This window comes from Egretta garzetta, unplaced genomic scaffold (genome assembly GCF_000687185.1).
Source record: "Egretta garzetta isolate BGI_Z169 unplaced genomic scaffold, ASM68718v1 scaffold126, whole genome shotgun sequence".
Classification (NCBI taxonomy): Eukaryota; Metazoa; Chordata; class Aves; order Pelecaniformes; family Ardeidae; genus Egretta; species Egretta garzetta.
Genome location: NW_009260128.1, coordinates 2,268,720 through 2,284,388, shown reverse-complemented (window position 1 = coordinate 2,284,388; position 15,669 = coordinate 2,268,720). Strand labels below are relative to the sequence as shown.

The 15,669-nt window shown below is 38.5% G+C and overlaps 1 protein-coding gene across 5 annotated transcripts; it reads right to left on the bottom strand.

Annotated features, from left to right (window-relative positions):
- Positions 1–228: 228 nt before the first annotated feature.
- Positions 229–12,623, bottom strand: LOC104128636 (cytochrome b5). 5 transcript variants are annotated; one of them, XM_035896919.1, is made up of 5 exons: positions 9,373–9,646; positions 8,125–8,253; positions 4,815–4,844; positions 2,249–2,283; positions 229–1,375 (listed from the first exon to the last, which is right to left on the bottom strand). In XM_035896919.1, the coding sequence occupies exons 1-5, from the start codon at positions 9,373–9,375 to the stop codon at positions 1,297–1,299; spliced, it is 276 nt and encodes a 91-aa protein (XP_035752812.1). In that variant the 5' UTR covers positions 9,376–9,646; the 3' UTR covers positions 229–1,296. The 5 variants fall into 5 exon arrangements, with proteins under 5 accessions (XP_035752812.1, XP_035752811.1, XP_035752809.1 ...); XM_035896918.1 differs by lacking the exon at positions 4,815–4,844 and adding an exon at positions 6,425–6,454 and having other exon boundaries at positions 9,373–9,642; XM_035896916.1 differs by lacking the exons at positions 2,249–2,283; positions 4,815–4,844; positions 9,373–9,646 and adding exons at positions 6,425–6,454; positions 12,600–12,623.
- Between the last annotated feature and the right edge of the window lie 3,046 nt (positions 12,624–15,669).

Below are 15,669 nucleotides of genomic sequence, written 5' to 3'. Positions count from 1 at the left end.
GTTAAGTCATTAGTTGGTGTTGAGGTTATGCTGATGAAAACATTTACCTATGCTAACTGCTCCATAGTACAATTTTCCCACTTTTTATATGTGACTTCCCTGCATGAGGGAAGTCTCTTGACTTTCAGGACACACCATCAAACAGGCACTTTGACAAGTGTCCCAATATGCAAGAGTCCCTTCCAAGGCCTTCAAAAAAGTTTGAAATGAATGAATTTGAGCCAGCAAGAATAAGCAATTAAACTTTTATTCATGATCATTTACATATGACTAAAAATGTTCACCACAAAATGCAAACTTTCAGTTACCTTGTATTTAGCAGTGAAAATAGTCATCTCTTCATAGTAAAGCACCAAGGAGCACATCATAGAGCAGTCAGAAACAGATTCCACGTATCAGTTTTTTACCCTCACAATGTACATGACAAAGTTAAAGATTTTTATAAAAGTCTAAAAGTTCCAGAACAAATTCTACAGTCACCTGAGTGCTTGGCAGGAACAGTATTATTTAGTAGCAGTTACATTACCTGTAGTGGATTTTACATAGCACTTTTTTCTGAGTTTTTCACAAAAAAAGAGCTACTTTTCACAAAACTGAGACAGACCTAATTGGGCCAAACATTGGGTTTCATATTTCACCTGAATTTTTCAGTGGGAGCCAAAACAGAACAGTTCACTAGTATGAGTATCTACAAAAACTACAAGAGTAGATTCAACAGGAAAGGGAAAAAAACACCCCAATCAGCTCATTTTAGCCTAATTGGTAGGGCCCAACTGCTTACAGGCACCTATACCCACTACTCCACTCAGCTATTTCAATTATGTTTAATTAGCATTTCATTCAAACATACTACATTTAAGAAAACAACATGATTTTAAGTTAAGCAAAGTTGTGTACATGGACAAATACATGTACACAGTTTTGGTAGTCATTTAAAGCTGTAAAATTTATATGTAAAGAGAATTCTATGGACCCCATTACAGATTAAACAGAAATAACCAGAATCAGTGTTACATACAAAACAACGTTCTAACACAGAAACCAATACAGTTATCAAATAATTAGAGAATAAAATTGTTATACAAAAAAGAGAAATGCTGCCTTTTTATCACTTCAGAACAGCAAATAAGAAGGCAACATTAAGAAAAGTGCACAGCAGAAAAGAATTGTTCAGTTTTCTGAAAAACGTGAATTTTTCATCAGACATCAGGCTTTTGTCTGGAACCATACCGGGTTAGGATTGCTTATGTTCTCTCCTAGAGCAGTCTCTTCTTGCATTAGTTCTCAGTAAGGCGCTTACTCCGACATGTAGGAACGATACATCAGGGCCACAATAATTGCTGCTATTGCTGGGATCACCCAGTTGGACCATGAACTAGAAGGAAGTTTTTGAAACATCAGTTTAGGAAGTGACAACCAGCAAGTTTAAAAAAAAAAAAAAAGAGAAGGTCATTGCTTAAAGTCATCCTTCCTCCCCACCTCAACAAATACTTTAAAGTTCGGGTAACAGACCACCTGGGCTGGCCATTTAGCACTGAAGCCAAGTAAAAAAAAGCTTGCACTGTTAAGGCTTTGTACTAGGGCTTACAAGTAGTGTGCTTACTCTTAGAGAAGAGTAAGACTCTAGCCATGTTTCAAGTCATGGCACACTGCCCAGATTATTACTAATTCAAAGGCCACTTAAGTAGTGGCATCACATGACACCTTCAAGCACCCAAGCTCCCCACTCAGAAGGGCATGGAACAGTCTTCTGCAGTTTCAGCAGTAGGCAGTTGTCAGCAGGATATAACTTTAAGTTCGATTCAGCAGTGTTCCAAAGCGTTTCCCCCCTCCCCCCCGCCCCCAATTCTGACAAGTTTTCCTTCTTATAAACTCAATCCTCTTTTTTCCCTTAGATGCAACAGTTGTAGCAAATTTTAACTGAGGTGTTCATGTCAGTAAGAAGTTCAGCAATGGCACCAAATGTCTTCTATTTACCTGATAGCCTTCAGAAACGAAGGCTTGTGAAACATAAACCAGTTGGTAGAGACTGATACATATCATTATGAGAAAAAAAGAATTTAGAAAGTAAGCTAACATGCTTGTAAAGTGGTACACAGATGCCATTTGGCCTTCACACAGAACCAAATTTTTCATGCACTGTCCTCTGACATCTAAGCTTCCAGGAGACAGGAGCGATTCAACTTTCTAAGCTTCAGAAACATAATCATGAGGAACTTAAAGTTTGACATCAGGTGTCATACTATACCTGGTATTAGACTGAGTAGTGGTAATAAGAGTTTCCTGGAAAGCAAAGCATAAAAAGATATTTACATCAGGCAGACATCCCTCTCCATCTTAACTAACCCCTCAACTTCTCAAAACTCATTAAGTGGGACTAATTTAAAAACAACTCGGTGCGTTGCATTTGGAAAGCAAATGTTACAGACTGTTGTATTAGAAGCTAGCTAGCAGCAGTTTCTGCATTCAACATTGCCTCAGAAGTTATTAAAAAAAAGTATCATCACAAGGAATTTTGCTGCAAGTTTACCATGAAGTTAACTTCACCCTCATGTTACATTTGAAAAGTTTTAGTCACCTAAAAGACAGAGATCCCTTACTCACCTAAAATCTAATTGAAAAGACTCTGAACTAAATCACAAATATTTCTTTCACAGAACCTACATGAAGAAAGCTACTAATTTACATCCACAAGGCTTATTAAATTTTTTTTTTAGTGTGGTGTTTCAGATTGCGTAAGAATCAGTCAAATTATTCTAGTTCTTTCTGATACTGATTTGGATTTCCCGTTCAGTTTCCACAGAAAAACCAGCATAAGACCAAATCCCAGTTGGGTACATGTGCACAATTTATATGAAGACTTATTAATTTAAATACTACTAATTGCACATAGCCCTAAGTGCATTTAAAAGATCCAAACATTAAAACTGTACTTAAATTTAGTGGTATGAGATCCATCACTGAAAAATTAATTGCTTCAGCATCACAGTATTTGCAATTCATTTAAATGAGCAAAAGCTTCCTAACACCCTCTCAGAGGTTCAAACAGGTTACTCTTTCAAGCACCCAGACCATCACAGGCTTACGCGTGACAAATACCATGTTTAAGAGAATAGGACGCAGTGATTAAATCTATATTGGTTTTGTGAACGCCTCCATGAAAAACCAATCCCAAAGCCAAACAGCACAGAACAGCTTGTGCCCACGCTATCAAGGCTAACACCTTCTACAACAGATTTGCTGCTTCCAGGGCCAGGGGGTGGTTCCCCACCCCCCCAAGACAGCAAGAGGAATGCGGCCCTGCTTATCAAAAACCTGATTTTAAACAGTCTGACACTGGACATGTACACTCAGGGTACTTTAAATACAGTGCAAGGCTGAGGAGGGCGTTTGAAAGCACAAGGCCGCCTGACAGCTCACAGAGAGCCAGGGCAGACAGGCCCCAAGCCATCACAGCGCACACCCGGGGCGCAAGGCAGAGCGACCCTGCCTTATCAGCTGCGCCCACACGTCCCGCTGGAGGAATGTGCTCCGGCTTCCTTCTGGAATGATGGAAAACACATGTGTCGTGTAGATAACTATGGTTTATTCCCTTGTTTTGGAGCCAGTCAAATAGGAGTGTAGTGAAAAGTCATTTGGATACATCTTCACTCCCAACTGACCACGCTTTGGGCAAACTAATTTTCTAAGTACTTCAATTTAGTAAGTTCCTGTGAGCTTAATCAAAGGACTCCATTATTACAACTTGCACCAGGAAGCCTGTTTCTCAGTTGCATTTATGGCTGCTGCTCTTATACCTGAAGTGTCAATTGCTCTGAATTTCCAAAGAAATCTGAACAGCAGATGTTGTTCTTGGTGGGAAGCTCTGAATTCCAGCCACCACTCCTTTTCTTATTAGTATACTAGTTCCAGTCCTTAATAATAAAATTAACAAGTGCTATAGCAAACATTTCAGTGTGTGTATATATATATATATTTACTTTCTTCCCTTTTATTATTTGGAAGATCTTACAGAAGTGATTGTTTCTTAGAATTAATCTCTCAAACAGCAAAAGTAAGATCCTATTCCTACTATACTTAATTTAAAAATGATCTTCAACTATTTCCTAAATGTACTACTGTACTGTAAGCCAGCCCTGAGCAATCATCCTCTACACAAAGAGCAGCAGCAACTGTACAAATTAATCCCCAAAACACTTGCTCCTTTAAGAGACAGCAGAGTTTTAAGAGTTTGATAGTTGGGTGCCAACACAATTTTACTCTATTAAAGATAGAAAAAAAATTAGAAAATAAGTGTAATACTACATTGACAGGACATTCAAAGTCTACTGAAACAGTTGGGAAGCAAACAGGATTATTTCAGAACCTTGAAAAGGGTTCACAACTGCAAATTAACTGATCTGTAATACAGCAATCAAATGCTTCTGTATCTACTACTGTTACCAATATATTGTTAAGCACATTTTTTTTTTCCTCCACAAACACATATTTTAATCTATTCTGTCTATAAACTGATTTTTTTCTTAAACTGAATACTTGAAAACTATTGACCGATTGACTCACTTTTTTGCTACAGTGTAATGCCATCACACTTAGTAACCTCTTGGTTCAAAACCACACAAACTAGAGAAAAGAACAGCTAGCAGGAAGAGTAAGTTGAAGCCAGATCCACAGGTTTAAGATATTTATGACCTGGAACACTACACTTAAAAACAAGCTGACTTATTTTTGCCTCTGGGAATATACCATTTACAGAGAGACACCATTCCTAAAACCTAAAAGAAACAATGCGACATTTCAAGAAATACACTTACTGTTGGTTTCTGAAGCTTCCCTCTGTCATCCTGCAAGAAAACAAGCAAAACACCCCATTCAGACAAAACCCCAAAACATTCAAATCACATTTATCAATAAATTCAGTTCGCAATTCTATTCTGTTAATATGTACTATTTTTACCTAGGAGACAGACTTGTAAAAGAGCAGATGTCAGTGCATGATTTTGAACTACCATAAACCAGATCACTTCCTTAAAGAACACTTCCCAGTATACAATAAAGAAGTGAAACCCAAGTCTCCAATGTATTTCATTATTTCTTGTGCCCGTGTTCTTGCATTCCCTTTGTCTCTCAACAGTACACATAACCCTAGCTTAAACACCGATTACAATCATATTAGTTTTCTTCTACCCAGTCTATTATCAGGTAGTCATTTAACTAGTTTTGGTCCAACAACCAGTACAAGAGTCCCAAATTCTATGGATCTTTCATGCACTCATTAAGTTTTACTTGAAATAATCACATTCATTACAAAAAAAAAGCCCAACAGTATATAATCTTGACAGTGCTGTATTTGTATTTCTTATTAGTATACTAGTTCCAGTCCTTAATAATAAAATTAACAAGTGCTATAGCAAACATTTCAGTGTGTGTATATATATATATTTACTTTCTTCCCTTTTATTATTTGGAAGATCTTACAGAAGTGATTGTTTCTTAGAATTAATCTCTCAAACAGCAAAAGTAAGATCCTATTCCTACTATACTTAATTTAAAAATGATCTTCAACTATTTCCTAAATGTACTACTGTACTGTAAGCCAGCCCTGAGCAATCATCCTCTACACAAAGAGCAGCAGCAACTGTACAAATTAATCCCCAAAACACTTGCTCCTTTAAGAGACAGCAGAGTTTTAAGAGTTTGATAGTTGGGTGCCAACACAATTTTACTCTATTAAAGATAGAAAAAAAATTAGAAAATAAGTGTAATACTACATTGACAGGACATTCAAAGTCTACTGAAACAGTTGGGAAGCAAACAGGATTATTTCAGAACCTTGAAAAGGGTTCACAACTGCAAATTAACTGATCTGTAATACAGCAATCAAATGCTTCTGTATCTACTACTGTTACCAATATATTGTTAAGCACCACATTTTTTTCCTCCACAAACACATATTAGTTTAATCTATTCTGTCTATAAACTGATTTTTTTCTTAAACTGAATACTTGAAAACTATTGACCGATTGACTCACTTTTTTGCTACAGTGTAATGCCATCACACTTAGTAGCACATTTTTTTCCTCCACAAACACATATTAGTTTAATCTATTCTGTCTATAAACTGATTTTTTTCTTAAACTGAATACTTGAAAACTATTGACCGATTGACTCACTTTTTTGCTACAGTGTAATGCCATCACACTTAGTAACCTCTTGGTTCAAAACCACACAAACTAGAGAAAAGAACAGCTAGCAGGAAGAGTAAGTTGAAGCCAGATCCACAGGTTTAAGATATTTATGACCTGGAACACTACACTTAAAAACAAGCTGACTTATTTTTGCCTCTGGGAATATACCATTTACAGAGAGACACCATTCCTAAAACCTAAAAGAAACAATGCGACATTTCAAGAAATACACTTACTGTTGGTTTCTGAAGCTTCCCTCTGTCATCCTGCAAGAAAACAAGCAAAACACCCCATTCAGACAAAACCCCAAAACATTCAAATCACATTTATCAATAAATTCAGTTCGCAATTCTATTCTGTTAATATGTACTATTTTTACCTAGGAGACAGACTTGTAAAAGAGCAGATGTCAGTGCATGATTTTGAACTACCATAAACCAGATCACTTCCTTAAAGAACACTTCCCAGTATACAATAAAGAAGTGAAACCCAAGTCTCCAATGTATTTCATTATTTCTTGTGCCCGTGTTCTTGCATTCCCTTTGTCTCTCAACAGTACACATAACCCTAGCTTAAACACCGATTACAATCATATTAGTTTTCTTCTACCCAGTCTATTATCAGGTAGTCATTTAACTAGTTTTGGTCCAACAACCAGTACAAGAGTCCCAAATTCTATGGATCTTTCATGCACTCATTAAGTTTTACTTGAAATAATCACATTCATTACAAAAAAAAAGCCCAACAGTATATAATCTTGACAGTGCTGTATTTGTACATTAAACTATCAAGCCATTTGTTTCATATCAAATGAAAACAGGCACTTGTCAACCAACAAAGGACTGGACTGGTAGCCAGGTTAAGAACAACTCTACTGGCATCACCTGCCATCTGAAATAGATGACAAGCCTGCATGGTTACAGATGTGCATCAGAGCAGAATTATTTCATATTAATAGTGTAGCTTCTCCTAATATTTAATCGAGAAAGGACCTCAAGACATCTACAAGATTAGTAATTCTACTGTGAAATATGCTACTCAAGACAGTGATATTTACCCCAAATGCAAGACAAAACGTGCACAAAACAGAATAGGAAAAGAAAACAGGCAGGAAAGGGCAGTAGAGCAGATGGGCACACTAGAAGCCTAAGTCTCTACAAGTGGTTTGCAACTGTTAAGATGCAGAAGAGCTTAAAAAAAGGCCTATCTGAAGGAAGCCAGGGCAGCATATCTGTAGCTAGAAATAAAGCCTTCAAAGCTTGAGGCAGCAGAATAGAAGTACAGGAAACGGTAAGGACAGTATAGAAAAAAGAGGCAGTGACAGATGATCCAGTGGGAACTGATCATCAACAGCCCTGACAACTACAAGTAGGGAACATGGATACAGCACAAAACAGGGAGAGCCAGAGAGGGGGAAGACTCAGCATCAAACTACAAGTAAGATGCTTAGAGTAGCAGTTCTGTAAACATACATACAATGGGCCAGGATTGTACTTTTAGATCCAAATGGAAGGCTGGCATATATATATTTCCAATGATGAAATAATGAAAGTGGCTGCTAGTAATCACTCTGCATATTGACATAAGAAAAGGTCTAGGCATTCTGACAGATCACTTTCATGGGTTATAGAGTCTCATTATAAAGCTCACAGGGTACACCAGAAATGGCACAATTCCATATTCAGTTTATTTAATAAATAGGGTATAACATATTTCAAGCAGCAAACTTTCAGATGTGACCATCCTTATGCTACACTAATCAAATCCCTTCACACTGGGGGAACCTAGCTCCAGCCCAGGTCCATCCACAAACAGCAGGGCTGGCATCCAACCAAACCAGTAGCTCTGCTTTATTTTGAAGTGAATTACCAGAGAAACAACTAGACACAAAAAAAAGTACAGTAAACAGCAAGTACTGGTACTTCCACATACTCACCGGATGAAGTTCCCCAACAATAAAGGTTTCTGACAGTGTCCTTGCATCTGTGGAATGGCCAACATCTTCAAAGTTCTCAGTAGCATCTCCTCCGGCTTGCTCCCTGAGGACCTCTTCACCACCCGGGTGCTGCAATTTTTAATGAGTTTGGATTTGTTACTGAAAACCATTCCACAGTCTAAAAATGGAAATTCTTCATTTCTACATTTCGAAAAAAATTCTCCTTGTAAAATCAGCCGCTAGACTTCTTGGATCAAACATAAGCCTCTCTGAATAACTGGAGAGCTTAATGTACTTTCTGAAGCCAAAACCAAGGAAGCTAAGTTTCTACTCCATCAGCAGTAAGAGGTATTACACTTAGCAACTAAAGCATTTAGAGCATTATAGGAATCAGTCAGTCTCAATAGTCCAGCTATTACTGAAATTACATTCCATATTCTCACTTCTGCAGGAAATGTATATTTTTATCCAAACAGCACATTATACAGCAAAAGGATAAAAGCCAAAAGATATAAGTTGTAGCAAGAACGTTCCAGGTAGATACAATAAAAAAAGCTATTCACAAGAAGAGAAACCAATCACTGAAACAAGTTGGCAAGGCAGCATGCAGAATCTCGGTCCTTTGAGGTTGCCTAGAAAAGGCACTAAGGAACCTGACCTTTAAGTCAATCCTAGTTTGAGCTGGGGGTTGGACCAGATAACCCTCAAGAGTCCTTTCCAAAAGAAGTTATTGTATCATCACCCAGCAAGCCAGCTACTTTGAAGTGCTTAAGCACAACTGAAAACTTATATAAGACACTAGAATAGCAGTTTGGTTTTAACAGACTATGAAATCCCAAAACCACATTACTGATAAAACCACTGAGATGCAGAGAAGTCATCTCTTAGTATCTTCAAATACTTCAACCCATCGCCATTCCTTTAACCTAAACCCCTGCTCTCCATTGACTTTTACTCTTCCCCAGGACGTGCATTTGGGACTGCATGCAGTTCCATATTTTAGACATCAAATAACAGTGTCTGTACATACTGCAAGATATATCACATCATCTAGTTCAGCAAATTTTCTCAGCTTCAAGTTACTCATTCATAAAACAGATAAGTAACATGCCATAAAAATTCACCACTCAACTTTTAAGTAGGAAACTACTACATAAACACTAGGAATTATTAGGTAAGCAAGATGAAAACACTTTAGTACTACAGCCTTGGATTAAGGTAACCATGAAGTAAATTCAAACATTTTACCATTGACAGAAAAAATAAGGATTTGAAGCCTCAATTCTGTTCTTAGTGCTTCTGACTACAGGTTCTAAAATTATGAAAATATGCAAAATTTCGACTACTTGGGGTCATCTTGCTTGGAGTATAGCTGAACAGAAAGGCTATGCTTAGACAGTAAAGAAACAGCATAGACATTTCTGCTAGTCTAGGCAATTCAGGTTAGCATTTACTTCAAATCCACCATATTAGCCTGCTATCAATCCTTCTCTTCCAACAAAAATAAGACTTGTTCACAGAGATCAGGAAGACACTACTACTACCAGTTTCTAGCAGTACCAGAGCTCCAAAACATCTATCTTTGCTTTAAAGGCAGACATTTATTTAGATTAAGGAAGTTGCCTTTAAAAAAAAAAGCATTGGTTTTGTTTTTTTTTCCTAAAGAACCAAGATACCACAGCTGGAAGGGTAAGGGATCCCTACCATGACTAAGCAAAACCAAGACTGATAGAGAGATTACGCACAGCAGCTGAGCCAAAAAAGGTTAGAGAGTGCATTGCAGAGTAAAGATTATGCAAGCAGACATGCAAATATGGCATGCTTGCCAAAATCCTGCCCTTGAATCCATTCTGATAAGTATTCAGGGAAAGGACTGGACAAAAATTGAGGGATCACTCAAGTTCAGTGCCTTTAAGCAGCTTAACAGGCGTCTAACAGGCTCTCCCAGATATTGCCACAACTAAGACTTCTAAGAATTCCTTCAGCAAGGCGGAGTTTAGGCGATTTGTTTAGCATCGTGCTAAAGAATTGTGCTCCCCCAAATAGAAAAATATATGTGGTATCTTCAGCAGAAAAGAACACAGAAGTCCTTGGAAAATGTGCTTAACAAACAAGACATCAGCAAGTAGCAAAAGGCACCAAAGTTAATCTACCCAAAAAGCACTAGTAGCATGTACACCCATGCATTGCTATGAACCCAAGCCCTCCTCATACAAGTACATAAAACACTAGTCACTCCAGCTAGTTGTCAAGATGACGATTTACACTAGTTCCCCCCAAAAAATTCACTAACCAGCCAAACAAGCGGATACCTACCAGTGTAACTGCATCTACATTAAAACTATTTCACAGAGAGTGCTTAAACTACATGTAGGTTGCTGACTACAGAATAATCATGTACTAATTTGTTCCCAAGTCCCTCCCTTGGGCCACTACAGAGCAATCATGTAGCTATATGAGCAGCTTCACTGAGGCACTCCAGCTTTTCTCTATGGGATTAGTTTTTGGGCTAGGTAGTAACTGATTCCTCTGTCTAAAACCCCACAATATTAGTGTGACCACAGTGACTGTGATCAACCCTCTCAGTGGTTATCACACATCAGCTGAAGTGGACAAACTCTTCCTGACCTCTGCTACCACAAGCTGGACAAGCGATAGTATTTTTTCCCCTCACATCAGCAAGACTCAGGTAGCGAGAGTCACACACAGAGTTCCTAACTTAAGCCACCTAGCAGATGTTACCAGTAACCTACTAGACATACATAAAAGTACTTCAAAGCTAAAAACACTTTTCTTTTAGATGGCATCTCTGCTTGAAGTCTGCAAACCCTCTGCAAACAGCTAGCACATAATATAAGCAATTAATGAAAAAAAAAAACCAACAAACTTTGCCTCCCCTAATGAAAGGGAGCAACTGTAATGTCTCAGAAAGGGCAAGAAGTGACATTTCTATCAAAAGCTGAGCATTTTCCACAGTTCAATAAGTTTCTCAAAGTTTGTTTATACAGGGCCTTAGTTCACACTTCTGCATGGTAAACAATGCTTGCTACCAGAATATCCACTTTAATGAAGAGCCTCTGGATAGACCCTGGAACTGGAAGCCCACAAGACTATACCTATAATGACTCCTAAAGCAAAATCCCACCGATACAAATAACTCAAGTGTTTTTGCAGGTGAAACTGTGGTTCAAGGGAAATGAAAAAGCTTTTGCTGATAAGTTAAGCTAGTCTACCTCATCCCTAGGATGTTCCCAACATAATGACCTAAAACCAAGTTACATGAGTAACAGAAGTCTCTACAAAGCCAGCACTAGTATGTAGCCTAGACTAATTCCTAACAGCAGCACATAAGAAAGTTTTAGATAAAGCAAATGCGCAGTTAAACTCATTGCTCTTATCTGGGTCAGAAGTCTCCGATTACTTCATCCTGGACGCCTCGCTACGTTCACACAACTTTCTCGGTATCATAGTTCAAGACTCTATTAAAGTATAACTATTCTAATTCACAATTCCTGCCCCCCTCCCCCTTCCCATACTGGGAGAATCAAATCTAGGGTCCAATTTAACTTTCAGGGAGGTTAGTTAAGGTCTCCACCAATGGCAGTCGTATAAACTCAAGTTTTGCTTTCTGCACTACAGGGAATGAGAAGCAGAAAGGGGCAGTGACAGAGCCAGAAAGACCCAGAGAACCTCAGCTTTGTTGTGCAAGACAGACAGACTAACACTGTTTGTTTTAAGGGCACTTTCATGTAGTCTGAAAAGTCCTCCAAATTATTTCCACCAGCTATCTAAGTTACAGGACAGAAATTCTGTACTCATGTAAAATTTTAGGAGCCTAGGAGAGTAGATGTCTATATGAGAATGTGTTTTTGAAAGCCATCATTCAGGTTTGAGATGAACTGCAAAAGAAATGCCCAGTACCTAGGTGCCCATTTCCCCACAATTACAGCTTGCAGCATCTTGCATAAAAAGAGCACTAAGCAGCGTTATTTTTCAAAGCCTTTTCAAATATTCCTGCAAGCTTCATCAGAGCTTAAGGAAACAGTAGCACCAGGTTTGATCCTCAGTCTGCAAGGTTCTGAAATAAGAATTCATGTGGTGAATTGACAGACTTTAAAACATGCTAGTACCAACACTTCTTGTTGTTAGCTATTCATTACCTTAAGCATGGAAGGTGTTACGCTACCCTCCACAATATCATCATACTGGATGAACGTAACTTACCACCACATAGTGGAGAGAACATTTTTCATTCTGACAGAGTAAAACAATATTTGTTTTTCTGTCCTTTATTTGATCAGCATTACCTAACACATTCTGTGGGAGCCGTCCATTCTGTTTAGAAACAGTGCTATGAAAGCACAACTTCACACCTTATGAAAAACTCATTTTCATTGGCCATTAATATTTTCACTGAATTATGACACCACCACCAATTAAACAAAGTCTGTATTAGAGAAATATCAAATACATACCATAGTTCATTTCCAGACTAAGGAATTTCTCTCACGTAGAGATGTTCCTATTTTGTACCTTATCTGCCTAGGTTAAGGAATCCAACCAAGTTCCCACAAAAGCCATAGGGAGAACTCTCACTACAACGGGAAGTGGATCAGGACACGGATCATTTAATTCTTATTTTTACAGGCCCGGCTACTCTTGTTTAGCTCATTAGATTGATGTCAAAGCCCAATTAGTGGGATTGCTTTATTAAACTATGGAGAAATACTATCAAGCATTATCAATGTACTTAACACATTAATTGACATTTAATATTATTCACATATGTAATTAACTGTAATCAGATATAAGATTCTGCTGTGAGTACACATGCATTCCTAGTAGCTATTTTCCCTTAGATGATGTACGACCTGAATCTATGAAAAGGTTTCCCAAATTTTCTGCAATACAGGTCCAACAGCCTTGTACATCATCTTTTTCATGTCAAGTTTCTAGTCTCAAGAACAGTCTTTCATGCTAAGAGCTTTCAGATACTGCACTCCAAAAGCTGAGGTCTCTGGATTTCCTCCCCTAGAGGATACAATTTGATAATCAAAGAGAACTCGGAGATATATATTCAAGTTATAAAGTTTTCCTGAGATCTGCAATTTAAAAAAAATATATATTAAAAAAACAGCTGCTGAAATTTGTCTTCAGTAGCCCCTAGGATAAGGCATTAAAGTGCACAACCCCTTCCTCCTCCAGCACTTGATCTGTATTTCAAATGATCTTTTTTAAGCCTTGTCCTTAGGAAACCAAGCTTATCCAGTCACACTATTCAATACCTCCACTCCTTTTCAGCCTCACCACCCACAAGTCCACTTACTTCAATCAAGCATTCAGAGGCTGATGGTTCCCAAAACCCAAACAAGTTTCACTAAACATCTACAAGCTTTATGAAGAGACAACACCTGGGCAGCAGAAATATACCCTTTAAGTATTGTAATGGAGTGAAAGGCAGCAGCATACTTTCACTTCCTAGGCATGCGATCATCCAGGGAGTCTTTAGCACTGAAGCACTGTAAAGTTTTCAATTTTATAATCAATAAGAAAATATTTCCATAGGTTAATGCACTGGCTAGGAAGATTGCTTGTTGAATTAAGAAATGGGACTGGTGAAATCAGGTTCTGTTCGCAGTTCTTCACCCCCTACTAAACTTTTACTTATTTACTACTTGGGCAGAACAGGAGTGAGGTGATGCTTTAGCAGTGCATCCTCTTTAGTACTACTGGGCTTATTTTAGTAGCCTACATTTATTTCCTGAAGTATTTTGAGCTTTTCTACTCCTGCAAGGAACTACAAGAAGTAAAACTGGGTTTGACCAACTGGAACAGCTAAGATACTTCTCAGTGAATGGGAATTATTTACCATACTCCAGAACACACCAGCAAGAGGCTAGCTCCAATTTCTCCTCATCTGTCACACGTAAATGCCTCAGGGTGTCTGGCAGTATCAAAAGAATTAGCCTACAGCTTGATAAATTAACCAGGTATCAAAAGCATTCAAAAAAAAAAAGGTAAGAGTGTCCTATGAAATATTTTAATTCAAGAGTGCACCCCAAAAATCACCAATGCAATGAACATGACAATATCCAAGAGCTTTCCTTAGAAGTGTAAGGTTCATTTAGATAACTGTTTTCAATAAACTATCTAATCTCATTCATTGTCTCAGAATATAACCCAGAAATTTCAGCTCCAACCATATTCTATTGAATATGTTTAGTGTGAGGCTAAAGTTTGACCCATGTGTACCACAGTGCATCAGGCATCCCACAGTTGTCCCAGAAATGACTATTTAACCGCTTGCAGACAAACTGAAGTCTTGATATGCTGCTGAATTAGCAATGCTGTCCTGAAGGCTGAAATGAAGACTTTATGGGAGAAATTTGCACAAGGCAGCGCCTCTTAGTATCTACCAATTTCATCACATGTACTTACGGAAGAGGCTGTCAGCTTGTTTATGCAACTAAAATCCAAAAGCTCATTAGATCCTGGACTTTGTCAAGAGCGTTTTTTTTCTTGGGTTGCGTTTGCCCCACTTCGGGATTATTTTTTTTTTTTGACAGTGGGGTTTTGGTGGGTGTGTCCCTCCTCCCCCCCAATCTGGAAGTGCTTATACAGTTATGTATCAACCAAAACTGATCAAGTTTTCAAGAACCACTAGCTCAATTTCTCAGGCTGCATGAAAATGCTTCTATAATTTAATTGGCCTTGCCAGCATAACCAAACATTTCTACAACTAAAGGATGAACCAGACCCGGGACAGAGCTAGGTGAAAAATAATCAAGAAAGAGTCAGTAGATCAATTCTGCCATCCACCTTGCTGAAAAGCCAGACAATTTGTGCTGGCACACAGGTTAAGAATGAAATACTACCTGTGTCAACACTGCCTTTAAAAAAATTGTCATCCTCTTCTTATTTGCAAAATGCTCAGTTTGTACTTTGAATTTCAAGTGTTTGCAACCATAAAAATCGAGACGGGGCTACAGAACCAATGCTTGAATTCAGTCATGTCTCTACCAACCCGAGCTGCATTCTCAAAGAAAATAACCTAAGTCTGCCATAACACTTTTTAAGCAGATGCTAGATCTTTGCAGATCGGGAATAATGGGAGTGCAGGAGAAAACTCAAAATATCGTTAATAAATCCTAGCTACACTTAATACTGAAAAAATTGCTCGGTAGCTGCATTTCCACATCTCCACAGGAGAATGTTTTAGTCCAACAACTAAAACGCTTCTTTATTAACCATGACTATCGGCGATTACTCAGTTGTTCATCATCAGCAAGTGACCAAAGACGTCAAGCAAGCGTTAACCGGGGGGAAAAAAAAAAACAACCCCCATACCCAAAGGCATTCACCCCGGCCGCTGCACCCTACCCGAGCCGGAGCTTTGGCCGCTCCGCGCCGAGGGCATCAGGAGCGCAGCGGGAGCACAAAGCCCCTGGGGAACTTGGGTTTCGCCAGCGTCAGGAAGCCTTAAAGGCAGGCGAGGGGAGCGAGCAGCCCCCAGCAGCGGGTTACACGCCAGTAACCCCGGCACAC